At 41.3% G+C, this 25,037-nt stretch overlaps 7 protein-coding genes across 10 annotated transcripts; 4 read left to right on the top strand and 3 right to left on the bottom strand.

The window, feature by feature from the left end:
* Positions 1 to 30: 30 nt before the first annotated feature.
* Positions 31 to 1,864, bottom strand: DnaJ-H (DnaJ homolog). Of its 2 annotated transcripts, XM_017253284.3 has the most exons (4): positions 1,655 to 1,864; positions 1,143 to 1,589; positions 656 to 985; positions 31 to 519 (listed from the first exon to the last, which is right to left on the bottom strand). In XM_017253284.3, the coding sequence occupies exons 1-4, from the start codon at positions 1,721 to 1,723 to the stop codon at positions 448 to 450; spliced, it is 918 nt and encodes a 305-aa protein (XP_017108773.2). In that variant the 5' UTR covers positions 1,724 to 1,864; the 3' UTR covers positions 31 to 447. The 2 variants fall into 2 exon arrangements, with proteins under 2 accessions (XP_017108773.2, XP_017108772.2); XM_017253283.3 differs by having other exon boundaries at positions 31 to 985.
* A 607-nt stretch (positions 1,865 to 2,471) lies between these two features.
* On the top strand, positions 2,472 to 5,743 carry Sirt1 (Sirtuin 1). Its single transcript, XM_017253280.3, has 2 exons — positions 2,472 to 4,112; positions 4,383 to 5,743. Exons 1-2 carry the CDS (start codon positions 2,876 to 2,878, stop codon positions 5,639 to 5,641), a joined length of 2,496 nt encoding a protein of 831 aa, XP_017108769.2. The 5' UTR covers positions 2,472 to 2,875; the 3' UTR covers positions 5,642 to 5,743.
* Positions 5,744 to 6,582: 839 nt separating this feature from the next.
* Sfmbt (Scm-related gene containing four mbt domains) lies at positions 6,583 to 13,374 on the bottom strand. Of its 3 annotated transcripts, none has more exons than XM_017253277.3 (10): positions 13,225 to 13,374; positions 12,428 to 12,684; positions 11,236 to 12,145; positions 10,291 to 10,811; positions 9,911 to 10,231; positions 9,380 to 9,842; positions 9,066 to 9,315; positions 8,492 to 9,003; positions 8,067 to 8,428; positions 6,583 to 7,718 (listed from the first exon to the last, which is right to left on the bottom strand). In XM_017253277.3, the coding sequence occupies exons 2-10, from the start codon at positions 12,572 to 12,574 to the stop codon at positions 7,386 to 7,388; spliced, it is 3,819 nt and encodes a 1,272-aa protein (XP_017108766.3). In that variant the 5' UTR covers positions 12,575 to 12,684; positions 13,225 to 13,374; the 3' UTR covers positions 6,583 to 7,385. The 3 variants fall into 3 exon arrangements, with proteins under 3 accessions (XP_017108766.3, XP_070133921.1, XP_070133922.1); XM_070277820.1 differs by having other exon boundaries at positions 8,139 to 8,428; XM_070277821.1 differs by lacking the exons at positions 11,236 to 12,145; positions 13,225 to 13,374 and having other exon boundaries at positions 12,428 to 12,557.
* A 4,305-nt stretch (positions 13,375 to 17,679) lies between these two features.
* On the top strand, positions 17,680 to 19,429 carry LOC108133302 (sorting nexin-29). The gene has a single exon (XM_017253154.3). The coding sequence runs from the start codon at positions 17,775 to 17,777 to the stop codon at positions 19,332 to 19,334; it is 1,560 nt and encodes a 519-aa protein (XP_017108643.2). The 5' UTR covers positions 17,680 to 17,774; the 3' UTR covers positions 19,335 to 19,429.
* A 101-nt stretch (positions 19,430 to 19,530) lies between these two features.
* Alg7 (Alg7 dolichyl-phosphate N-acetylglucosaminephosphotransferase) lies at positions 19,531 to 23,703 on the top strand. The gene is made up of 5 exons (XM_017253311.3): positions 19,531 to 19,914; positions 19,972 to 20,113; positions 20,169 to 20,382; positions 20,447 to 20,681; positions 23,040 to 23,703. Exons 1-5 carry the CDS (start codon positions 19,769 to 19,771, stop codon positions 23,530 to 23,532), a joined length of 1,230 nt encoding a protein of 409 aa, XP_017108800.2. The 5' UTR covers positions 19,531 to 19,768; the 3' UTR covers positions 23,533 to 23,703.
* On the bottom strand, positions 20,783 to 22,849 carry Mgat3 (beta-1,4-mannosyl-glycoprotein 4-beta-N-acetylglucosaminyltransferase). The gene has a single exon (XM_017253310.3). The coding sequence runs from the start codon at positions 22,736 to 22,738 to the stop codon at positions 21,266 to 21,268; it is 1,473 nt and encodes a 490-aa protein (XP_017108799.2). The 5' UTR covers positions 22,739 to 22,849; the 3' UTR covers positions 20,783 to 21,265.
* Rsph1 (Radial spoke head protein 1) lies at positions 23,583 to 24,967 on the top strand. Its single transcript, XM_017253313.3, has 3 exons — positions 23,583 to 23,793; positions 23,851 to 24,408; positions 24,466 to 24,967. The coding sequence occupies exons 1-3, from the start codon at positions 23,725 to 23,727 to the stop codon at positions 24,874 to 24,876; spliced, it is 1,038 nt and encodes a 345-aa protein (XP_017108802.2). The 5' UTR covers positions 23,583 to 23,724; the 3' UTR covers positions 24,877 to 24,967.
* Positions 24,968 to 25,037: the final 70 nt, after the last annotated feature.

The following is a 25,037-nucleotide window of genomic DNA, read 5'->3' as shown; positions in this document are numbered from 1 at the left end:
CAAGAGTTAGGAACAAAATAAAAAAAAAAATCAGTGCTTAAATTTTATTTAGCATTGGTATTATATATCGACACTAAAATTGAAGATCAGATCGGCTTTTGTTAAGCTTTAGCTGTAGTTTAGCCCCTACACGACGTATGTATGTATACTACCAATTTGGATCACGTGCTTTTCACAGCAAACATTCCTGTATGAAAAATAATACTATGCAGATCAGGACGAGAAATGGCACCAGAAAGCAGGCCTCATCGACCCCCAACGTGCCCACGATATGGACCAGATCGAGACAAAGGAACCGCGCCTGCAGGAACCATAGCCACATGCACTAAGCTGTCTGGCACTGCACGCCCTCGAAGTGTGGTGAACTACCATCGTCATCGTCTTGATTAGCCTGCCTGGGCTGCGGTTTATAGTCGATCAATTGGACCTCCTCAGCATTTTGGGGTATCACAACCTTTTGCCTCGGAGGCAGAAGGTCTTCCAGCATGGCCAGTTGAGGAGCTGTGGCAAAATCGTTGTCTGGAAAGGTAACACGGAATTTCAAATATAGATCTCCATTATCCGTGGCTTGATTAAAAACCGGCATTCCGCAACCACGGACCATCTTGATATGGTTGTGCTGCAGCACTTCACCTGGTTTGGTTCGCAGACTCACATTCCGCCCATCCAAGTGCCTAAAACAGTGCGTGTAGCCGCACAACGCCTCGGTGAGATTGATCTCTAGATCCCGCATATAAAGATTCGCATGTCGACGTTGGAAAAGCGAATGCTCCAGTTGAACAATTACGACGATTAAATCTCCAAACTCTCCGCCACGCATTTGATTTCCTTCGTTGGCGAACGGAACCTTCAACATGTGCGGCGCTCCACGTTCCACGACCAAATCGCGCTTCATCTTCTGCTCAACGAACCCGATACCCTGACACGGAGTGCATTTCATGTTATCCTTGATGGTGAATCCACGTCCATCACAAGCTGGGCATGGCTAAAAAGAAGATTAAATTGGTTAATATTAACAGTTTTAAGAAGAAGAGCTAAGTTTAAAATAGAGGAACATTTTAATAAAAACCAGTTTTATTTTTTTTAGGAGTTACGATCAGTAAACTAATAGGTATAAATTAGAATATTATATTAATAATTACCGCGTCGAACGCACTAAGGCCCATAAAGGTAAATGCGGTCGCTCGTCCAGCACCGCCGCATGCCTCACAGCTTTCACGAGCCTCCTTGGGACCACCGTCGCCGTTGCACTTTCCACAGAGCTTATGGCGTTTGTACTCAAGGTTCTTCTTCATGCCTCCAACGTATATTTCCTCTAGTGTCACCTCCATCTTGACCACGACCTTACCATCACGCCTTCCACGCCCCCCTTGCGAAGCCCGTTCAAAGGGGAACCACTGTGAAAAAAATTCAGACGCATCGGTGAATCCCTCAGCGCCCTCTTGTAGGCCTTTCAATCCGTAACGGTCGTATATTCGTCGCTTCTCGGGATCTGAGAGCACTTCATAGGCAAACGATATCTCCTTAAACTTATCGCCAGCATTTGGGTTTTTGTCTGGATGAAACTCCTTGGCCAATTTGCGATAATTCTTGCGGGAAATCAATAGAAAAACATTATTAAATCAATTTAACGAAATTGTGGAACACCATTTACCTTTTTTATTTCCTCTTCTCCTGCGTCTGGGGCCACGCCAAGCACTTCGTATAAATTTAATTGATCCATATTTGACTGTAATCTAACCCCAAAAAATTAAAAATAGTGGAACATTTTTTTATTTTGGGGTAATAATTTGTGTTTTAATTTGTACGGGTGACTTTATTTTCGGTTCATCTTGGTTGTTCTGTGTGACCAAAAGCAACTTAACGAAAAATCTTTCTGACAAATACTAAAAAATAATACCAAAAATTTTACGATCCGTTCAGACAGTACTCAGTGGCAGTAACGAACTGTACATTTTACACTGTAAACTCAAGCTAGGATTTTTTTCTCAACATTTCTCATATTTCTTGAAAAACTAAAATTCATGTTGAGAAAATATATTTTTTTTTGATGGTAATGTAATTTGAATTCTTTGGCTTGCATTGCAAGCTTCTTCAAAGAATAGATTTTTTTAAATTATTTAATAAAATGGTTGTCTAAATTTACTTTAAGGTATGTTGGTTAACGACCGTTAAAGCTATTTAATAAGCTGCATAAATATGGTAGTTACCTAAAAAATTGTTAAAATTTATTTCCGTCAAATAGAACGCCGTCTTAATTAAACCCCCTTACAACATATTTTCTTAACAATTGAGCTCTTGGGATTTCACTGTACCAACACGTAATGAAAGTCAAAAATCTTTTAAAATACCAGAAAATTTATTGAACGTCATGGTATTTTCAATCAACTTACGTCATATGAGTCACAGCTGGTGGCTTTTTCCATACAAAAACGCGTTAGTGCGCATCTCACAACAAAGCATGGTCCCACCCAAGAAATTTTTTTTACACACACAGGCGCAGCTTCGTGTGGATTTTTTCATCGGAAAATTTTCCAGAAAGTACGCTTGAAATTTACGAAAAAGTCGTAATCAAATGAAGTGAAATTTTTTTTAAAATTATCTACTATCGCGTATTAGTGAAAGAGGCTTTTTTTGCTGAAGAAATTCGCCCCCAAAGGTTTCCAAAGATATTTTTCAATTGAGCCAAATGGGTGCGAAGCTGACGACGTAAAAATTTTTGTGTGTATCAACGAAGGAGCGGTGAAAACGGACGGCGCGAGAGCGCAAAGCGGAGAGAGCAAGAAGAGGAAGCAAAGCCAGCAACAGCGCAAGTCAAGAGATTTTCCTTTGCGAGTGTGTTTAATAGGGTGGTGTGTGCGTGCGCGTTGGGAAAATGATGGAAAATTACGAGGAAATTCGCCTGGGCCACATGAATGCCAAAGATTTAGGCGACATTGCCGAGGTACAGAGGCAAAGTAACCCAGACTTTTTTCCACCCAGAGATTTTGATTTTGGCGCCGAAATTCTGGAAACAACGTCCACATCGGCGGTCGTAGCAACGGCGACAGAAACAACACTTGCGCCAACAGCAACAAGAAGCGAAGTACCAGGCAAAGCAAATGCTGAAATCAAAACAAAAACATTGGCCGTCAGAGAAGAACAAGACCAAATTGGCGCCATTTCGGAAGATATGCCGAAAAATCCATCCCCCCTTAAATCTGGTGGAGTTGTTGTCACCAACTCGGAAGGCGAAGAGGAAGAGGAGGATGAAGAGGATGAGGACATATACGATGGAGACGACGGAGAGGGGGATTCTAACGAGGACTCTAGCTCAGATTGTTCGTCATCCGCCTCACCTAGCGATTGGAAACTTCGTTGGCTTCAGAGAGAATTTTTAACCGGAAGGGTACCCCGTCAGGTGATAGCCAGCATCATACCACACTTTGCCACAGGACTAGCTGCGGACACAGATGACTCAGTGCTGTGGGACTACCTGGTCCACCTGTTGAACGAGCCAAAGCGCCGGAATAAACTTACAAATGTCAATACCTTCGACGATGTTATAGATTTGGTTAAGAAATCGGAAAAAATCATCGTGCTCACAGGAGCTGGCGTATCTGTATCCTGCGGCATTCCCGACTTTCGTTCCACGAATGGTATATACGCCAGATTAGCTCATGATTTCCCGGATCTACCCGATCCGCAAGCCATGTTTGATATCAATTATTTTAAGAGGGATCCCCGGCCCTTCTACAAATTCGCTCGCGAGATATATCCTGGAGAATTTCAACCTTCTCCATGCCATCGGTTCATCAAAATGCTGGAGACGAAAGGAAAGCTGCTGCGCAACTATACACAGAACATCGACACTTTGGAGAGAGTAGCCGGCATTCAAAGGGTCATCGAATGCCACGGCTCGTTCTCAACAGCCTCGTGCACCAAGTGCAGGTTCAAGTGCAATGCCGACGCTCTGCGGGCGGACATATTTGCCCAGCGCATACCTGTATGTCCCCAGTGCCAGCCAAACAAAAAGCAAAGCGTGGATGCCTCTGTGGCCGTCACCGAGGAAGAGCTGCGCCAGCTTGTCGAGAACGGTATTATGAAGCCGGACATCGTTTTCTTTGGAGAGGGTAAATATCAGTTATTTGGAATATTTGTATTCTTTTGGGGGTTTTCTCAAAAAACATTGCGCCTTACCGTCTATCAGAAATTTTGATCAAACTTTTCAAGCTCACTACTAGACTGAATCTTGTAAACGCTCTCAAATATTGTATGTTAAGCTTTTAAAAACACAGTTTACAATCATTTTGAGAAAAATGTTGGAGGCTTCTGTGATTCTAGTTCTTAATAATTGCATTATTCGGACTCTCTCATTGATTGGTTTTATTTTACTTGCTTAGGTCTTCCGGATGAGTACCATACGGTTATGGCCACCGATAAGGATGTGTGCGACCTACTTATTGTGATTGGTTCTTCACTTAAAGTCCGACCCGTGGCCCACATCCCCAGTAGCATTCCAGCGAATGTGCCGCAGATATTAATCAACCGGGAACAGCTTCACCACCTTAAGTTCGACGTGGAGCTGCTGGGCGACTCCGATGTAATTATCAATCAGATTTGTCACCGTCTCTCAGAAGATTCGGAGGATTGCTGGCGGAAACTGTGCTGCGATGAAACCGTTCTCGAAGAAAGCAAGGAGCTGATACCAACGGAGCACTATCACAACTATCATCACCACTATCGACACTCCAGCTCTGAGAGCGATAGTAAATTGCAAATAGATACAGATACACAATCCGTGAAGTCTAATGGATCTACCGATTATATTCTGGGCTCTGCTGGAACCTGCTCTGACTCTGGGTTCGAATCTTCCATATTTACAAGAGGAAAGCGTTCCAGCGCCGCCGAAGCGGCCGCTATTGAGAGAATTAAAACCGACATACTGGTAGAGTTAAACGAAACAACAGCACTTTGTTGTGATCGGTTGGCAGGAGGAACGCAGCAAAGCACTGTGGAAAGCTATCGGCATCTATCTATCGATTCCTCCAAAGACAGTGGGATTGAACAGTGCGACAACGAGGCTTCCTCTAGCTACAATGTGCGTCCCAGCAATCTCGTGCAAGAAACTAAGAGGGTAGCGCCAAGTTTAACGCCAACGCCTCAGCAACGGGGAAAACGTCAGACCGCAGCAGAACGTCTCCAGCCGGGAACTTTCTACTCGCACACCAATAACTATTCGTATGTGTTCCCGGGAGCTCAGGTTTTCTGGGACAATGACTACTGCGACGATGACGACGAGGATGAGGATGAGGCTAGAGCTAACAAAACAAACCAAGACCTTTTTGGAAATATGGTAGAGAATTATGATGATGATGATGTTGATGAAGCAGAGGAAGCTTGCGATCTGAATGCCGTTCCCTTGTCGCCGTTGCTGCCGCCCTCGTTAGAAGCTCATATAGTCACCGAAATAACCAGTGGAAATAATCGAGAAATCGTGGCAACTGGCAACAGCAGTCCGGGGCATAAGCGTGCCAGCTGCATCCCTGCATCTAAAATCGAAACCGAAACGCAAACGGGGATTCCTCCCGTGAAGAAAAGACGACCCAGCGGGGATCGATCGGAAGAGAGTCCGCCTTCTGCACAGTTGGAAGCTGTGTAAATGTTATTTAGCCCTGCTAGAACTTTAGTATTTATTTTAAATTCAATTTAAACAACAAAAATTAACGCAAAGACAAAAACGTTACTGAGCTCGGATAACACACGATTAGGATCCGTTTCCAATTTGATTTTAATAAAAGGTCTATACAGACCATATATATTTTATTAAACTCAAGGAAATTCATCAAAATAGGACCAGCTACAAACCGGAAACTAGGTGTAAACCTTCAATCCTCGTTCAGCTTAATTCTAATTGAAATATTTTGAAAGAGCTCTTGTATGTTCATTTTTGGCGTTATTTAAAACAAAACACTCTGTAAATGTTAGTATTTTATTACATTAAGTTGTTATTGAGGCCTTTTTAGATAAAACTTGCACACATAAGATGAAAATTGGAAAATCCTTTTAAAAGCAGGACTTCTTTGTGTTCAACGAGAAGTAGCGCCTCAACTTTAAAGCTAGTTTTAAGTATAAAATATTCAAAAATATGCAACTAAAATCCTTTTAGATTTAATTAAGAACTAGACACAAGCACTGTATATAAGCAAACCCCAACGTGGTTCTGTAAATGGTCTTTTTTCTACTTGTGTTAACTCTTTCTTTTAATTTATCTTTGATCTATCGGTTATGGCAACAATTTTTTCCAACATTTATATACTCGCACCCACTTCAGATTTGATCAACAAGTTCATTTATTGGTGGTTATACTTAAAAAAAAAAAAATGAAAAATCTTCACTCATGTTTGTCATTCGGTGTGCGTGTTAAAATGTTAAATCAAAACAAAAATCTAGTATAAATATTTAGCCACCAAACACAGTGTAAACCTATTTTTAAGAATTTAGTCTGTATACCATAAAATGTATCAATAATCATAAAATATAGCAACCTAAAACTATTTTAAAAAATTCGCTTTTGGAAATGCCGTTTAGGAAAAGCCATAGTTTTATTTTGAAAGACGAACTTCTTTCAATACTTGCAATTTTTAATTCTGATATTTTAAGTATTCTGACATCGAGTGGTATCTTAAAGTTATCTAATTACATCATTTTTATTTTGTTTGTATTCAAAGGAATATATTTCAAAATTAGTAGCTCTGCAATCTTTTTATTTAAAAAAGATGCAATATATCGAAGAGTCCGTTGGCTGATCATTATTTTATATAATGTTACGGACTAGAGACTAACGATACGTTCACTAATGGCAGCTGCCTTATTTTTTTGACTGGTTACTGGTTTTTTTTTTGTTATTCTATTTAAAATATGACATTCGTGAGGGGCAACGTCATTGACGGTGTTTATGTACATTAACAATCTTATGCATTCCGCATATATATCTATGTAAATATATTGATTGAATGTTGCCATTTTATTTTCAATATTATACAAAATATGCGTGTAGTAAAAAATGTATTTTTTTCCTCAATTCAACGTTTGCTATACAATTGATATAGAACTCTGATTTATATAAAATGAGAGTACCGACTATCGACTATCGACTATGCTATTCTATATTATAAACGATATAATCGATCTGAAATAACGCGCTTGAGACTTGAGTTAGTTATATAATTGTTTAATGGGTGTTTAAACCCACTCTAGGCAACGATTGTGTTTGACTTCCCGTGCTAACAAAATACTTCAATATGCTTACATCATATATATACTTCTTATATATATCTTTTAAAATTATATATTTCTATCGGTGATATTTTTCGCTTCGCTTTGAAATAACTGAAATCCGCGCACTATAAGAACGGCGACTTATTGGTCTTGTGCGATCTGGCCTTGCCTGGATTGACTTTACACTTGAGTTGGGCAATAAGATCTGAGATTTTAAGGGCAGGGCCAACTTTCATTCCCAACAGAGGTATTATATCGTCCTTGGTCAATTGCAGTAACCGTTTCCCATCGATCTTGTTCCTGCTAAAAGTGTCACAGTGAGCGGTGCAGTCGTTGACCCTTAAGAACTGGGACACATCGTACACGTTCCATAATTCTGGCATTAATTCCACCTGCATCTCACTTGAATCTATATCGGCTAAGCGAGGAATGTATTTGTTACTCGTCGCGGATGAGTTCTGAAATTGGGAAGTGTATAAAATCAATTTTATGTTTTATTTAAAGGCGTATTTCAGTTTCAATTGGGTTATTTGGGAATCAATGGATGAAAGAATTATCGGTCATTGAAAGGTTTTCAGTACTAAAAATAAGAGTGCGTAAAATCAACTTATATATGTATAAAGAAGCGCATTCGGGATCATTTGAGTAATTAGGGGATTTATCTGATTAGAAATAAACCTAGACTAGAAACCGGTATCGGTTTAAACAGGATAATCAGCTGGCAGTATGACAGTCGGTAAAACAAGCAAATTGGCTGGCTGGATGAGTAGATGACTATACGCACTATTATTCCGCTAAGTACTCACCGCAATATAGCTTGTGGCTTTGCGGCCCACAATTGGTGGTGCAGGTGATTTAGTAGTAGAGGATTTTTTTACCATTTTATTGTTGCTCGTTGCTATGTTAAGCATCGAGGTAGATCCACTGCTCGATCCGGCTACCTGATCACTGGAAGATTGCGTGGTTGACTGTTCGGAAATGTGGCTGTTGCTACCGTCGCCATCGCCATCGCCGTCCACATCCCCATCTGCATCTTCTTCTTCGGCCTCCTCTTCGTGTTGATTGTTCTCGTAAAAGGCAGCATTGTGATGCTCTGGCTTCAGCTCCAATTTAATGCTCAACTTAGGCAAGTGCGGTGTGGTTTTTAGTGCGATTGTACGCGGTTTTACTGAAAAGTTAACTTAACTTAGTTAATGTTTCAGCTTAATAAAGTTTATTCAAGCATGATTACCTGATGGTGTGTTATTTTCGTTTGTGTGCTTGCCGCCGGCAGCCCCTTTTTTTGTCTTTCGCTTTCGTGGAACCTTGGGCTTGGGCGCAGCTTTCGGCGCCTGCTGCTGTGCCACTCGCGGTGGTCCCTCTAGTTTATGGCCTACTAAAACGCACCATCCCACAGGGTAAATATCCGCCGATTCACAATCCAGCCACTGATCATATTCGTCCGTCCAGCCGTCAAAATGGACTTTAAGAAGTCTGCCTACTACACGCGCAACGGTAGCCACGCAAACAAGTCGAGGGTCCATTAGGTCAGCGCACTCCAAGCTCATTCCCATTTCGAAACCGTGGTCTGGTACTACTCGATGGAACAAATGTTGGCCAGCGGCAAGGGCTCCGGTGTCGCGCAGGTAACCCTCCCAGGTGAACGTTCGGGAATCGTAGCCGTTTGGTGGTGTAACAGTTATATTGTTTGCAGAACAAAAACCTGCCGGAAAAATGCACGGACTTTTCTCATGATAGCAGAACCTGAAGTATACAAAAATATAAAATAATTGTTCTATTACGGGTTTTTGCTAATAAAAGCTCACCAATCCGACCCTGAGGCATCCGGCTGATAGGAATCAATACGAATCATCATATATCCAAATTTCAGAACCGCCATAACCGTGGCCGGGCAAATGGAAGAGAGGTTGAGGGGATCCACGGCCTCTATTTTCATGCCCTCTACAAAGCCATTGGTCTTTCCATCCAAGAAGTACTCATCAAATGTAAAGTTCATTTTAAACAGCTCGATCGTGGCGTCATCTTCGTGCACCTCGATCATTGCCTCACGACCAGCTAAAGAGCGTTGGGAAGAAACTAACTAACTAACCATCAACTCAAAACTATCTGTTCACCTTACCTAGCATTCTTTCCAAGTAGTCCTGGGGCGCAGCTAAATTGTGGCCCACTGTGGTAGCCCAACCCACAGGGTGTATAATTGGCGAGTCCTCGTGGCACCAGAAACCGTCATCCGAGTCAAAGTATCGCAGAAAGAGGCGTTTTCCTACGATTTTGGTGACAGTGGCTAGGCGTACTTGGGAAATACGATCTTTGTCGACGCACTCAAGATTGAGCCCCAATCGAAAGCGTGACTGCAGACTATCGTTGATCTTGTTATAGAAGTTGGAAGGCAGAGTTCGGGCGCCCGAAAGACGGCCCACGAGGAAGTCCTTCCAGTCCTTGTACTTGTGTTCGATGGTACGCGGCGGAATAAGCGGTTTTCCCCTTGTGGCGCACCATCCCACCGAGTGAACCTCAGCGTTACATAAATTTACCCAAAAGTCATGAGAGTCTGTGTCAAATCCCTCATAGCTCATTAAAGCCTAAGATAAACGAAAAAAAATCAAATTATAATTAATATTAAAAAAAAATGGTTATAAATTGAGTTCACCTTATAGCCTTTTATTTCCAAGATGGTTGCCACCCAAAAAGAAGTCGGCGTCTGGCCAGGTTGGATCACTTCAATGCTGTCGCAATCAGTGTTCTCTACTTCCACCTTCATGCCCACACCCAAGTTGTCCCAAACCTCGCATCCAGGTGCATGGGGGAAGCATGTTACTGGGGCAGCATTGAAGTTCTCCTTGCTCAAGCGTGGCAGCCAATCATAAGAGTGTGTGGGATCGTACATTCGCCTCCGTATGCTAAGGATCTTTTCCATTTGCGGACACGGAACCGGAAGCCGCTCGTATTTGGGTATTTGAGGAAGGTCATCCTATTGGCAAGAGTATCAGTAATATATACTCTGAATACATTTTGGTGTTTCGAACATACCTGCGGGTAAACGTCTTTAAATAGTCGCAGAGCCTTTGGCGTCGGAGCTGCTGTGAGATAGGTATTCGGATGGGCTGCTCCACTACCCTCTAGTCCGCCTTGACCGACATCTTCACCCACCGATCCATTTAAAGCGGATATTGTTTCCACGGCCGACATTTGAATATTATTGGCAGCTGCATCACTGCCTAGGGACATTGGCTCTCCGAAACTATTTAATTGAGTAATTTTCGACTGGTCCGTAATGCGGAACCTATAATTGGCGTTCTTTATGTGCGCAGCTTGAAGATCCAGTTCGATATCGGACGAAACTTGCTGTTGATCGCTTGCCAATACATCTTCGCTTGAGTCCAGGTTATTTCCGGGAACTGGAGAATTCCCCGTCATTTGGTCGGCTTCACCCTTGCTGTTGAGAACCAGGGAGTAAAGCTCCCCTCGGGCACATGCCATGCTGCAAAAGCGTCGTGACTTCGTGTAGAACGTGTGCTTTACTCCAATAGCACCGCATCGCTTACATACCGCTGTGAAAAAATAAGATTGAATTATAAGTATATTTTCGATAAACTATTAATTTAATTAAAATGTTATTCTAGTATTACCCTGCCATACAAACCCAAATTCTTTAAACTCAAACACAAATGTTAACAAACACTAACACATTATTTAAACTTAAACTTAGGTGAGTCGATTTGAATAATAACAAAATCTTATCGAGAAACACAAATAATTCGGGTAAAATGGAGTTAATTTATATAAGTTACATTAACATTTAAATTTTCTTAAAAACATTTAACAAAACCCTTTTTTATAACATTGAAAATTGAGTACAAATAGTTGTTATTAAATAGTGTTTTTTTTTAAATAACTTTCATTTTCAACACTTAAAAATTTCGTTATTTTAGCATTTAACTGAAATCGACCCACCCTTTGCTGGAGAAACCTTACCCATTCCGTCTTTCTGGATAGGGATCACCGATGGGTCTATGTTGCCCTTGTACGCGATGGGTGTCTTTAGCACCAGACCTGGCCTATTAACTGGCTCGATCTTTCTGGTCTTCCGTTGGGTGCGCAACGAGGAGGATGTGGATGGCAATGCTACATTGCTAGAGCTGCCACCAGAGCTGCTTGTAGTGGTGCTCGGGACCGGGCCACCTTTGGCTAACGTGAAGTTTCGCTGCATTTGCTTAATTGTGTTCACACTGGATGCTTCCGAACTAACCATTATGTTGCCAAAAGTATTGCCATTAAGAGTACCCATCGCCGGGGATAAGGTGGTACCTAGCAACTTGTGATGCAATAGGCCATCGGCCAGTGGAACTAGCAAATCATGCTCCGCTCCCGGCACACCCAATCCACTGGGCATTTGTGTCATGCAAGACGAGGATGACTGCGAGATGTCCTTGTCGGAAGAAGTCATAAAATCGGTGCCATCGTATGAATTATTGTCCATGACGAATTCATCAATGTTGATGATTTCCTGCTTGGGCTCCAGCTCAGAACCTCCATCGTCATAGGCATCCTCGATCTGGCCATACACTTGGGGATCCTCATCATCCACGATCGAGTCGCCCACACCCACATCTACTCCTACACCCACGTTCATAAGCGCTGATCCAGCTGCGTCCGTGGACATGCCCACCTCATTATCCATCACTTCAGCATAGTTTTGAAAAACAGCCGCCGCCGCCGTCTGCTGGAGCAATTGATGCTGCAGGCCGCCCATGTGCGCAAATCCATATAGGTTGTTTGAATTGGTTGCTATTAGGGTACCTGGCTGAACGCCGAGGGCCGCCGCTGCTGCCGCTGCCTGACCAGTGAAATCCCCCCCCACCAGGCTCATCATTGGATTCATTTCCTTTTGTAGGAGGTTGGTTGGAGGTTGTTTCAAATTGGATGTGTGTTTATGTGTCGTTTTAAATTGTAACCAATACATAAATCATAGAAAAGAAAGTAGAATAAATAAGTAAGCGAATTCAAATTTGTTGAACTAAGAGAAAAAAGGGAATTTTGAAAGCTTTACCAATCCTCAAAGAGTAAATTTGTAAACCTACAGAATTTGGGTTTGCTTGCCACTTCGAGGACTCTCCAAATATAGAGTTCTGAGGCTCACATTTTGATTAATCAAAAAATGACTCACCAAAGTTGGTTGGTGGGCGGAGATATCCTCCATGACTGAGAGTCCAACATTGGGATGACCCAGCAGAGTAGCCGCATCTTCTAGTGTAATGCGCTCAGAATTATACTGGCTGCTCATCCACATCATTCGAAGCTCGGCCGGATTCATACTCTCAGCTAACTGTTTGGTTTATCAGAGTCGTAAACACATTTATAGGATATGTTTTGTGAATTCTTCAAACATCATTTGTGGAGTATTCCTTTTGGGCTAGTCTCCGACTGGAATAAAATGAAACGAAAATACGATTATTAAATACCTTAGGCTTCGTGGCAAATAAAATTAAAATTAAAATTAAACCGATATGGTTTATGTGTTAAAGTTGTATGTACTATGCCAAATACTACGTCAATAAATACTAATTTTATCAGGGATTTCATTCCTTGAAAACTGGCGCTTGCTCCTTGTTCTCTTTGTAGCATCGTTTTCTACATTCACCTTTTTTTTTGCACGCAGCTGCTGCGCAAGGAGCACAATCGTACTACGAAAGAGGGGAGGACTTCAGCCACGGCGTGGACATTTTTTTATAACTTCTGACTCTGGCACATCGCGGGGACATGATATGTATGTACATATATGCTGACAACTTTTATGAATAAATTCATTAAATGAGAACCATCCACATTTTATAAATCCAAATTATAGGCATATTTTTGCTCTACGACTCGCAGTCGTTCGAAAAGTCAATGAAGCGAAGTCACAGACGGCGAACGCAGACACAAAAGAAAACACAAAACTTCTTTCCCATGTCGATTACTTACTATTTTGCACGTTTAACACCTCCAGCTCAATGTACAATTTTAGCTTCCACTCCTTTCTTGACGTTTATTTAATTTCTAATTGTTTTCCGAGGTTTTATGACAGTTTTTTGTGTTTTTTTATCCGCTTTTGCGCCGAGCTGCAGGGTTGCTTTTTAAAATATCAATATATCGATATCGATATCATGTTGTATTTTTACATACATCTTTTTGTGACATTTAACTTTACATTTAAAGCCTAGTACTGAGTTGACGAAAATCCGCTAGCGAAATCGTTTTGTTCATGTATTTCGCCGCTAAGGAGCTGATTAAGAAATAGAAAACTGGGTCAAAATCAAAATCAATCACAAATCATTTCAATGCCATTTTATGGCATTCTTGAACGGAATACCTTAAACGATTTGTGGATCGATTCTCCATAAATCTGCATCAAAATCTGGGAACAAAATATTTTTAAGATTTTTTGTCAAATTTTCTGGGCTGTGCCCTTCAAAATGTGCAAAATGCATGGGGAGCCCCATATGACCCACTGCGAAGGCCATATCTTAGGAAATATTCATCCGATTCTTGAAAGGAATACCTTAAACGATTTGTGGATCGATTCTCCACAAATCTGCATCAAAATCTGAGAATAAAATATTTTAAAGATTTTTTGTCAAATTTTCTGGGCTGTCCCCTTCAAAATGTGCAAAATGCATGGGGAGCCCCATATGACCCACTGCGAAGGCCATATCTTAGGAAATATTCATCCGATTCTTGAAAGGAATACCTTAAACGATTTGTGGATCGATTCTCCACAAATCTGCATCAAAATCTGAGAATAAAATATTTTAAAGATTTTTTGTCAAATTTTCTGGGCTGTCCCCTTCAAAATGTGCAAAATGCATGGGGAGCCCCATATGACCCACTGCGAAGGCCATATCTTAGGAAATATTCATCCGATTCTTGAACGGAATACCTTAAACGATTTGTGGATCGATTCTTCATAAATCTGCATCAAAATCTGGGAACAAAATATTTTTAAGATTTTTTGTCAAATTTTCTGGGCTGTCCCCTTCAAAATGTGCAAAATGCATGGGGGGCCCCTTTTGCCCCACTGCGTAGGCCATATCTTAGGAAATATTCATCCGATTCTTGAAAGGAATACCTTAAACAATATGGGGATCGATTCTCCACAAATCTGCATCAAAATCTGAGAATAAAATATTTTAAAGATTTTTTGTCAAATTTTCTGGGCTGTCCCCTTCAAAATGTGCAAAATGCATGGGGAGCCCCATATGACCCACTGCGAAGGCCATATCTTAGGAAATATTCATCCGATTCTTGAACGGAATACCTTAAACGATTTGTGGATCGATTCTTCATAAATCTGCATCAAAATCTGGGAGCAAAATATTTTTAAGATTTTTTGTCAAATTTTCTGGGCTGTCCCCTTCAAAATGTGCAGAATGCATGGGGGGCCCTTTTTGCCCCACTGCGTAGGCAATATCTTAGGAAATATTCATCCGATTCTTGCACGGCATACCTTAAACGATTTGTGGATCGATTCTCCACAAATCTGCATCAAAATCTGAGAATAAAATATTTTAAAGATTTTTTGTCAAATTTTCTGGGCTGTCCCCTTCAAAATGTGCAAAATGCATGGGGAGCCCCATATGATCCACTGCGAAGGCCATATCTTAAGAAATATTCATCCGATTCTTGAACGGAATACCTTAAACGATTTGTGGATCGATTCTCCATAATTCTGCATCAAAATCTGAGAATAAAATATTTTAAAGATTTTTTGTCAAATTTTCTGGGCTGTCCCCTTCAAAATGTGCAAAATGCATGGGGGGCCCCTTTTGCCCCACTGCGTAGGCCATATCTTAGGAAATATTCATCCGATTCTTGAAAGGAATACCTTAAACGATTTGTGGATCGATTCTCCACAAATCTGCATCAAAATCTGAGAATAAAATATTTTAAAGATTTTTTGTCAAATTTTCTGGGCTGTCCCCTTCAAAATGTGCAAAATGCATGGGGAGCCCCATATGACCCACTGCGAAGGCCATATCTTAGGAAATATTCATCCGATTCTTGAACGGAATACCTTAAACGATTTGTGGATCGATTCTCCATAAATCTGCATCAAAATCTGGGAACAAAATATTTTTAAGATTTTTTGTCAAATTTTCTGGGCTGTCCCCTTCAAAATGTGCAGAATGCATGGGGGGCCCTTTTTGCCCCACTGCGTAGGCAATATCTTAGGAAATATTCATCCGATTCTTGAACGGAATACCTTAAACGATTTGTGGATCGATTCTCCATAAATCTGCATCAAAATCTGGGAACAAAATATTTTTAAGATTTTTTGTCAAATTTTCTGGGCTGTCCCCTTCAAAATGTGCAAAATGCATGGGGAGCCCCATATGATCCACTGCGAAGGCCATATCTTAGGAAATATTCATCCGATTCTTGAACGGAATACCTTAAACGATTTGTGGATCGATTCTCCATAAATCTGCATCAAAATCTGAGAATAAAATATTTTAAAGATTTTTTGTCAAATTTTCTGGGCTGTCCCCTTCAAAATGTGCAAAATGCATGGGGAGCCCCATATGACCCACTGCGAAGGCCATATCTTAGGAAATATTCATCCGATTCTTGAACGGAATACCTTAAACGATTTGTGGATCGATTCTCCATAAATCTGCATCAAAATCTGGGAACAAAATATTTTTAAGATTTTTTGTCAAATTTTCTGGGCTGTCCCCTTCAAAATGTGCAGAATGCATGGGGGGCCCTTTTTGCCCCACTGCGTAGGCAATATCTTAGGAAATATTCATCCGATTCTTGAACGGAATACCTTAAACGATTTGTGGATCGATTCTCCATAAATCTGCATCAAAATCTGGGAACAAAATATTTTTAAGATTTTTTGTCAAATTTTCTGGGCTGTCCCCTTCAAAATGTGCAAAATGCATGGGGAGCCCCATATGATCCACTGCGAAGGCCATATCTTAGGAAATATTCATCCGATTCTTGAACGGAATACCTTAAACGATTTGTGGATCGATTCTCCATAAATCTGCATCAAAATCTGAGAATAAAATATTTTAAAGATTTTTTGTCAAATTTTCTGGGCTGTCCCCTTCAAAATGTGCAAAATGCATGGGGAGCCCCATATGACCCACTGCGAAGGCCATATCTTAGGAAATATTCATCCGATTCTTGAACGGAATACCTTAAACGATTTGTGGATCGATTCTCCATAAATCTGCATCAAAATCTGGGAACAAAATATTTTTAAGATTTTTTGTCAAATTTTCTGGGCTGTCCCCTTCAAAATGTGCAAAATGCATGGGGAGCCCCATATGATCCACTGCGAAGGCCATATCTTAGGAAATATTCATCCGATTCTTGAACGGAATACCTTAAACGATTTGTGGATCGATTCTCCATAAATCTGCATCAAAATCTGAGAATAAAATATTTTAAAGATTTTTTGTCAAATTTTCTGGGCTGTCCCCTTCAAAATGTGCAGAATGCATGGGGGGCCCCTTTTGCCCCACCGTGTAGGCCATATCTTAGGAAATATTCATCCGATTCTTGAACGGAATACCTTAAACGATTTGTCTATCGATTCTCCATAAATCTGCATCAAAATCTGGGAACAAAATATTTTTAAGATTTTTTGTCAAATTTTCTGGGCTGTCCCCTTCAAAATGTGCAGAATGCATGGGGGGCCCCTTTTGCCCCACCGTGTAGGCCATATCTTAGGAAATATTCATCCGATTCTTGAACGGAATACCTTAAACGATTTGTCTATCGATTCTCCATAAATCTGCATCAAAATCTGGGAACAAAATATTTTTAAGATTTTTTGTCAAATTTTCTGGGCTGTCCCCTTCAAAATGTGCAGAATGCATGGGGGGCCCCTTTTGCCCCACCGTGTAGGCCATATCTTAGGAAATATTCATCCGATTCTTGAGCGGAATACTTTAAACGATTTGTCGATCGATTCTCCATAAATCTGCATCAAAATCTGGGAACAAAATATTTTTAAGATTTTTTGTCAAATTTTCTGGGCTGTACCCTGAAAAAATTTTGCCCACTGGGCCTTTTCCGCCACTGTTAATAAAAATGTCAATTTTACATCGTCACAAGTTTTATATGTCGCCTCCAACAGCACTGTTATTTTTGATTGTTCAGTTGTTTGACAGCTATAGGATATAATCGGACGATCCTTATGAAATTTGGTAGAAGGTCGTATTATGTTGCCAAAAGATTCAAATTTTTAATCTCTTCGCGAGGGACCTGTAAAACTTTCTTTGGTGTCGGTTGGCATCCCCATGTAAATTTATGGTATTTTATTTCGATCTCCCATAGTGAGCTGAACTGAACTGAGTACTAGCCTTTGGGATAAAAATGTATTTTTTTTCCAGGGCTGACCAAATGCATTTTGGGGAAAAATCTTAATTGGCATATGGTCACACTCAATCTGAGTATTGTTGTCAAAATGAAAATATTGCAATAGTTAATATTTAATAGTTAATTAGAACTTGAAAAATATGTCAATACCTGGGGACGGAGTAATGGCAACAGATTCTGTAAGGAGAATACGCACCCAACTGGGTGGCAGCACTTTTGGTCAGCGTCGCGAGGACATTTTCCGTCGCTTTCAGGAAAGTGCGCACCAATTATCGAACAATTTCAGGGGAAAGGAACTTGTTACAGAGCAAAATGATTCCGCACAAGAGCTATGTGATTCCCTTGAAGAGCTTCTTGGCTATGGATTGAGACAGTCTACAAATGGAACAACTTTTAGTGCTGCTAGTTTCATCCAAAACATGCATGAGATAGTATCTGGAAATTCGAGTATTACCTGCAATAACAACGAGACAACCTTCTGGGACTTTTGCCAGTCACACTTAACGCCCCATGAACGTCAAAGATACTTGGATCTGAAACAAATATGGACAAACGTTGGCCGGGGACGAGCGTTTGTTCGAGCCAGTCTAAATGAAAAACGCCTTTACAGCCATGTCCTGACTTGGTTAAGCGACGAAGAGCAGCTGCACAAGTTTTACACTCCTTGGTCGCTGTTGCTTAACGAGGAGGTGGCCAAACAGCTCCCAAAGATTATCGAATCTCTTAAAGATGTCTTTTTTTCTCTTAATGTGGACACGACGGATTTAAACGCGCCCCGAAGATCAGCGCGAGCTGTTGTACTCAAGGAAGAGCCTGTTATATATGCCCCAAACCCGGTACCTGTGGTAGCGCGACATAAAAATCGGCCTGTTGTCGCTATCGAACGTCACATTGAGGAACCTAGCTCCACATTGGATTTGCTAGGTGACTTAACCCCTATTGACTCCATCCAAATTCCACAATTGCTTTCCAAAGATGTTTTAGATGAGCAGCGTAATAACCCATTACATCGTCGTTTTGATTCGTCGGAACCCGCTGAACCTATTGATCAAAACGCAGAGATTGAACCTATTGAAGAGATCCACGTTGCTGGCGAGACCGAACTGTACGAAGACCACAGTGATACTTCCTCTCAGTGGAGCAAGTCCTCATCGCCTAATTGGCAGCCAAACAACAGACAAGAGCAGACGGATCTGGAGGAGCAAGTTAACGTTCTTTCTGAGAGATGCGCCCTTCTGGAAACTCGTGTAGCAGATCTGAGTTTGCAAAACCGTCTGCTTATTCGACGACTCACGAAGCAATTTGAAATGACTGGTATTGATCCCAGTTCCTCGCTGACCTCCAACTTTCTGATCACCATTCCTCAAGTGAAGCTAGAAAAAGGCCAACGTTCCCGGTCTCATTACGCTTATGAAATCCACATTACTATGCGGGAACGACTAGATCACTGGACACTCTACCGTCGCTACAGTGAATTTGATAAGCTTCACAAATCGTTGTTGAGAACTCATCCAGTGGTGAATTCAGTGGAGTTTCCCCCAAAAAAACATTTCGGCAACATGAATTTGGTGTTTGTAGAGGAACGGCGTCAACAGCTTCAGATTTATCTACTTAATATAGTGGAGTTGCTGCCGCAGGTAGAAGCTTGCAAATCCAAGGCGGAGCTGCAGAAGGCTTTTGCATTTTTTCGAGAAAGGTAGCCAACTACCTAATTACACTCAAAACCGCTGAATATCATTTCGTTATTTGTATTAAAATATTGTTATACCGATGTATCGTAAATAATAATAATAAATTAAAAATATAAATTTTAATAAAAAGCCGAAGTTTAAGTCATGTCAGTATTTTTATTGACGCACTTACCAACACTGCCATCCGTGGTTCAGAACAGCTGGTGTTGTTATCAGCGTACGCTTCGTCTGCTCATTAAATTGCGTGTACCCCGTCAGGTTTAATTTATTTTTCAAAAACTAGAAAACTAGTTTTCTGCTAAATTCCCCATTAAAAATATTTATTTTTCTATAAATATTTAGTTCTACCAGATGACTTAAGTACCAGGACGCCGGTTTGTTAGGAAAAGTATTTAAAACTAATTAAATTAGCGCAGGTTATCGGCACATATTTAAAAGGAATTATGTCCGGAGCAGCTATAGCAATCAATGCTGCTGTGTCGGGAGCTGCTTACTACATGGCGGTTCGGATGATACCTCGCTTCCGGGATATGTTCATCAAGGCGAACCTATTTGGCAGCGATCTCTGCAAAAAGGACAAACCACAGGTGTAAGTTACTTCATTGGCTATTGATTGCTTTATATTAAGATCGTATCTCTTCCGCAGTCCTGAATCCTTTGGCGTGCTCATTGGATGCGTGTATCTCGTCTCACTTTTTCTTTTCATCCCTATTCCTTTTGCCTTCGATGAGGCGGCTGCCACGGATGCAGTTACTGGGGGAAAGCCCGACACTTTTCCACACGACAAGGTAGGTCTTCAGATACAATTTGTTAAGGTTGCGTTATCATTTATTATTGGGACAGTTTGTAGAATTGATTGCCGCCTTGCTATCCATTTGCTGTATGATCTTCCTAGGCTTTGCCGACGACGTTTTGGATTTGCGGTGGCGCCACAAGTTGTTGCTGCCAACGATTGCAACGCTTCCTTTGCTTATGGTGTACTATGTTAACTACAATTCAACAACAATTATTATGCCGAACTTTGCTAGGGACCTTTTTGGAACCTCACTGAACATAGGTATTAGATAACTAAATAGTTAAAAAAACAAAAAAACATTTTTACACGACTTATTTCATTCCAGGCGTGCTGTACTACATCTTTATGGGCATGCTAGCTGTTTTTTGCACAAATGCAATTAACATTTTGGCGGGCATTAATGGTCTGGAAGTAGGCCAGTCTTTAATAATTGCTGGGTCGATTCTGGTTTTTAACTGCATAGAACTATACCTGGGTCATCAAGTAGACTCGCATATTTTTTCCATCTACCTTATGCTACCGTTCCTTGCGACTACCTTGGCGCTTTGGAAGTTCAACAAGTGAGTTCGGGTTTTTTATTATATATATTTTTGTTTGTTTCAAAATATTGATTGATTTGATCTGGCCAGTTAAAAAATTGTTGTACGATTTTAATTTAAGAATTATTTATTAATTGGTACATTTAAATTAAATTAGCTTTCCTGTATTCGTTTAAATTACATTAAAGTAAAGTTGAAAAGCTTACTCTTTAAAGTAATTATAAATTCTTTTCAAAAGAAATTTTACATTTTGAGAATAATTCTCTTCTAGTTGATACATTTTTTGCATATTTCGTAGTTTTTTATCACAGATTTCACGGTCTGCTTGTCCTGTCTGATAAATTAGCATATTTGGTTTTTGGTTGCTCAAAAAAGGGAGAAGGGCAAGCGAATAATTAAATTGCCGGTTTCAAACGAAGATTATATAACCCAGTGCTACACCCAACTTATGCAGTGACAAACTTTGAATTTTTACTTAAAAACTACATAAATCGGTTTAAACTATAACTAATTCAAAGAGATACAGATATGACTCCCGGATAATTTCTTATATGGTAGTTTGTAGAAAAAAGTAAAGTTTTGCCCCTGTTAGACCTCGGATAGAGTTAGTCTTCATCCTGAAGATCCTCCAGTACATCTACATCGTAGAGATTCACTAAAAGTTGCCCATACCGACTGCTGTGCTGAAGTGCCTCCTTTGGGGCAAAGTACTTCTCACTTTGTTCTCGCAGTCGAAGCAACTGTGTAAAGCTATCCAAATGTACTCCATTTCCAATTAATTTCTGAATGTAGGTGGCATCAATGTGCGCATTTCGCGTATCGTTGGGGAGTCTTACGGACAACTGTGGCTGGTGGGAGCTTTGCAGACGTAGTATTATTTGATCAGGCGACAGGCATAGCTCGCAACTCCATCCGCCGTAGTGGTTTAGATCGCCCAGGGTGCTGCCAGCCTGCCGCTGCAATCGATTGATATCCGCGTGGACACTGTGCAAGTGCCCCAAGGAACTTATCACTCCACTCAGGAGAGTCTTATTTGGATGCTGCCAGTACAGTCCATAAACGTTGTACTTCACTCTGAATCTCAGGGGCAGTACATCCCCAGCATAGTATTTGAGAAACTTTAGAGCTGCTGGTGCATAAACCGTTTGGCTGTCTCCGTGGAGCAACAGGTCGTGCGGTTGCATCTGAACACTGCACTGTAGCCAAAGTTGTCTTCGAAAATAGCTATAGGCCGAGGAACTTGTGCACTTTGCTGCCGATGAGCAGTGTAGAAGGGCATAATTTGTTTGGCTGCCCATCACGTTTTTAATATTGCGCTGTTTCGTAGTATTACTCACATAGTAGATGAGAAAGTAATCCACCACTTCTAACAAAGATTGAATTTGCAGCTCTAAGAGCTCCAGACTGATATGCTCCCAGACGCCAAGATCCAGCATATAGAATAGCCGGTGGAGATAGTTGGAGCTGGCTTCAACTAGTTGGATGGGGGTGGTGCCACCTCGTTTACTCGCTCCGCTGTTAGTCATAAGAGCTCTCCATATGATCTCTGGCTGTCCGCAGTCTCTTCCATGCCAGCCACTGGCACAGTCGCAATGTGGAGACACCATCAGATAGTCAACATAATTCCTTTGATGGCTTTCGTTGAGGGTGCCCTCGCGGTAGCACCATAAATTTTCAGTGAGGCCCATCTCTGCATCTACATATGCTGGCACGTTGTAGTCCGGTGGGTTAGTTTCATTTAGAACTGCAGATTTCATCCGATAAAAGTCTGCCACATAGCGGTTAACATTGTCTTGCCTTCGCGGACAATGTATGCCACCACCAGGGGATCCTTTTCCTGGCGTTATATTTACGTCGCCATCTTTGCTGGTTACAAAATGTACCCTGCTGCTGATCTTCCCAAGGGTGTTCTGCTCCTGGCTGTAGTCTATTTGCAGTAACCAGATGCATCCAATTAAACATAGTTGAAGCACCAGCACCGACCACAGTACCAATTTTTTGGTTACGGAACGCCGGGCCATTCCAGTTATACACATATGTATACTAGGAAGGGCAACACGAAAATTGCCAGTTTTCATTTATTTCTTCATGATTTAGATGTATTGTATTTCCTCTTGGGATTTCGGTAGATTGACTAACGCCCAAAAATATTTTTTTTTTACCCCCGGCTGCCCAGCTGTCGCGAATGTCCCTTCCAGCTGATTGATAATTTTTTATAATTTTCCAACACTGTTTTATAAATTTGAATTCTTCCTTCCTGGGAAATTAAACATCCAAATAAATAAATATTCAATTAACAAATATTTACACAATTTTGCTAAAACGAAATTTAATTGGCATTAAATGTTATATGTTTTTAACAAAATCTTTTCTTTATAGATATCCTTCTCAGGTGTTTGTTGGTGACACATATTGCTACTTTGCTGGAATGACCTTTGCCGTCGTGGGTATCCTGGGCCACTTTAGCAAGACTCTGTTGCTGTTCTTCCTGCCACAGGTTCTAAACTTCCTGTATTCCACGCCGCAGTTGTTTCATTTTGTGCCTTGCCCGCGTCATCGGCTCCCTAAGTACGACAGCAAGACCGATTTGCTGCATATCAGCACCACGGAGTTCCGTATAGAGGAACTAAACATCGTGGGACGGTTGATGGTCACCATTCTGCGTAAACTGCGGCTGATCAGCTGGCACGCGAAAGCAGACGGATTGGTCAGGACCAACAACTTTACTCTGATCAACTTTGTGTTGTTCATCTTCGGTCCAGTCCACGAGCGAGTGGTCACCCAGATGCTGATGGGATTCCAGGCGGTGTGTACATTAATAGCGTTGACCATTCGCTACCCGCTGGCCAATTACTTTTACGAAAAAACGTAATTTTTATAAGAACTTTATGTTGGTTTTTAATAGAGCAAGCCGTTGTTTTGTTGTCTATACAAAACTGGACACATCTAGTTTTATTGCTGACACCATATATATTTCCCAAAAGCAATATTTAAGAAAATCCTTTATATCTATGCAATCCTCTTGAATAAAAAAAGATTCAAACAAATTTTAATTGTCGGAGAAATGTCTACGGAACTGTCGGAGGAGGATTTGTCTGCACCAGAAGAAGAGGATGAGGGACCCAACATCGGAGTAACAAAAAAAGTCGAAAGCTCGTATTCTATCTCAGTTTTCATATAAAATTTTCAGCTTTACTTAGGTGGACGCAATGCAGCCGGCCAGCGGCATGGACGCGGATGGGCGATCCTACCCAATGGGGATCAGTACGATGGAAACTATCGGAAAGGCCGGCGGCATGGAATTGGTCTGTATGTTTTTAGGGACGGATCGCGATATTACGGTCAGTATCGCTGTGGGAAACGTTGTGGACGGGGTATCTTTATTTACCCAGACGGGTCCGTATATGAGGGCAACTGGCGCAAGCACCTAAAACATGGAAAGGGACGTTACAACTATGACAACGGAGATACCTACTCGGGCGACTGGTTTAAAGGGCAGCGCCACGGAGTAGGTATTTACACTTTTAATAGCGGCACAGATGGATGCTGTCTTTCAGTCCGATTGAAGTCCACCTGGAATAGCAACATTCGAATGGGTCCTTTTGAACTATATATTGGGAACGATGATAGATGCACCATTCTACACGGAACTTGGGATACTCTATATCCCACAGGACCTTCGGTTTTCAGCTTCAATAATCGGTACATGCTGTTGGGATATTTCCTGCCGGCCAACTATAACTTTAAGGTCCATTTAAAACTATTTAAGATACCATTGAATATTAAAATTCTCCTTTTAATTTAGTCTATTGGAAACTTGGATGCAATGGAAGAGAACGAAGACTATGAGGAGCGGTTGGGTGAGGAGGAAGATGACAACGGAAAGCCTATGGCCGCCACATTGTGGTTTGCCCAGGAAATTGCCGTGTACGACTACTCGTTGTTGCCCCAGGAACCAGTGCCATTGGCCATCTCAGATTCCGAGTTATCCGTATGCTCACTTTCCACCGTACCGAGCATCCGGAGCGAGGAGAAGATCAGCTGGTACGGCGAAGGAGAAGAGGCCGAAGGCGAGGAGGGTGGCGAAATGGAGTGCTTTCCTTGTGAATGCGAGTATGATCTTAGCGAGGTGGAATCGGAGAGTGAAGTGTGCAAAATCGATGCTAATCCATGTGCCATTGAAATTCTCAAAGCACCAAAATGCCCCGAACCCTAGTCTGTGGGCTTTGAATCTACAAACTTTTATTTCTAGTTCTTTTCCATGTTTCTTCCACCAAGAAGCATGTCAATAAATTTTCGTTAAAGCATTACAAGTGGTAAAAAGAATTCAGGGCGGTATCGGCATTATTTAGTATGAATGTTATATTTTAAATGTAA

The sequence above is a fragment of the Drosophila bipectinata genome, chromosome 2L (assembly GCF_030179905.1).
Source record: "Drosophila bipectinata strain 14024-0381.07 chromosome 2L, DbipHiC1v2, whole genome shotgun sequence".
Lineage (NCBI taxonomy): Eukaryota > Metazoa > Arthropoda > Insecta > Diptera > Drosophilidae > Drosophila > Drosophila bipectinata.
The sequence above is the reverse complement of the archived record's forward strand: the minus strand, read 5'-3'. Positions and strand labels throughout refer to the sequence as shown.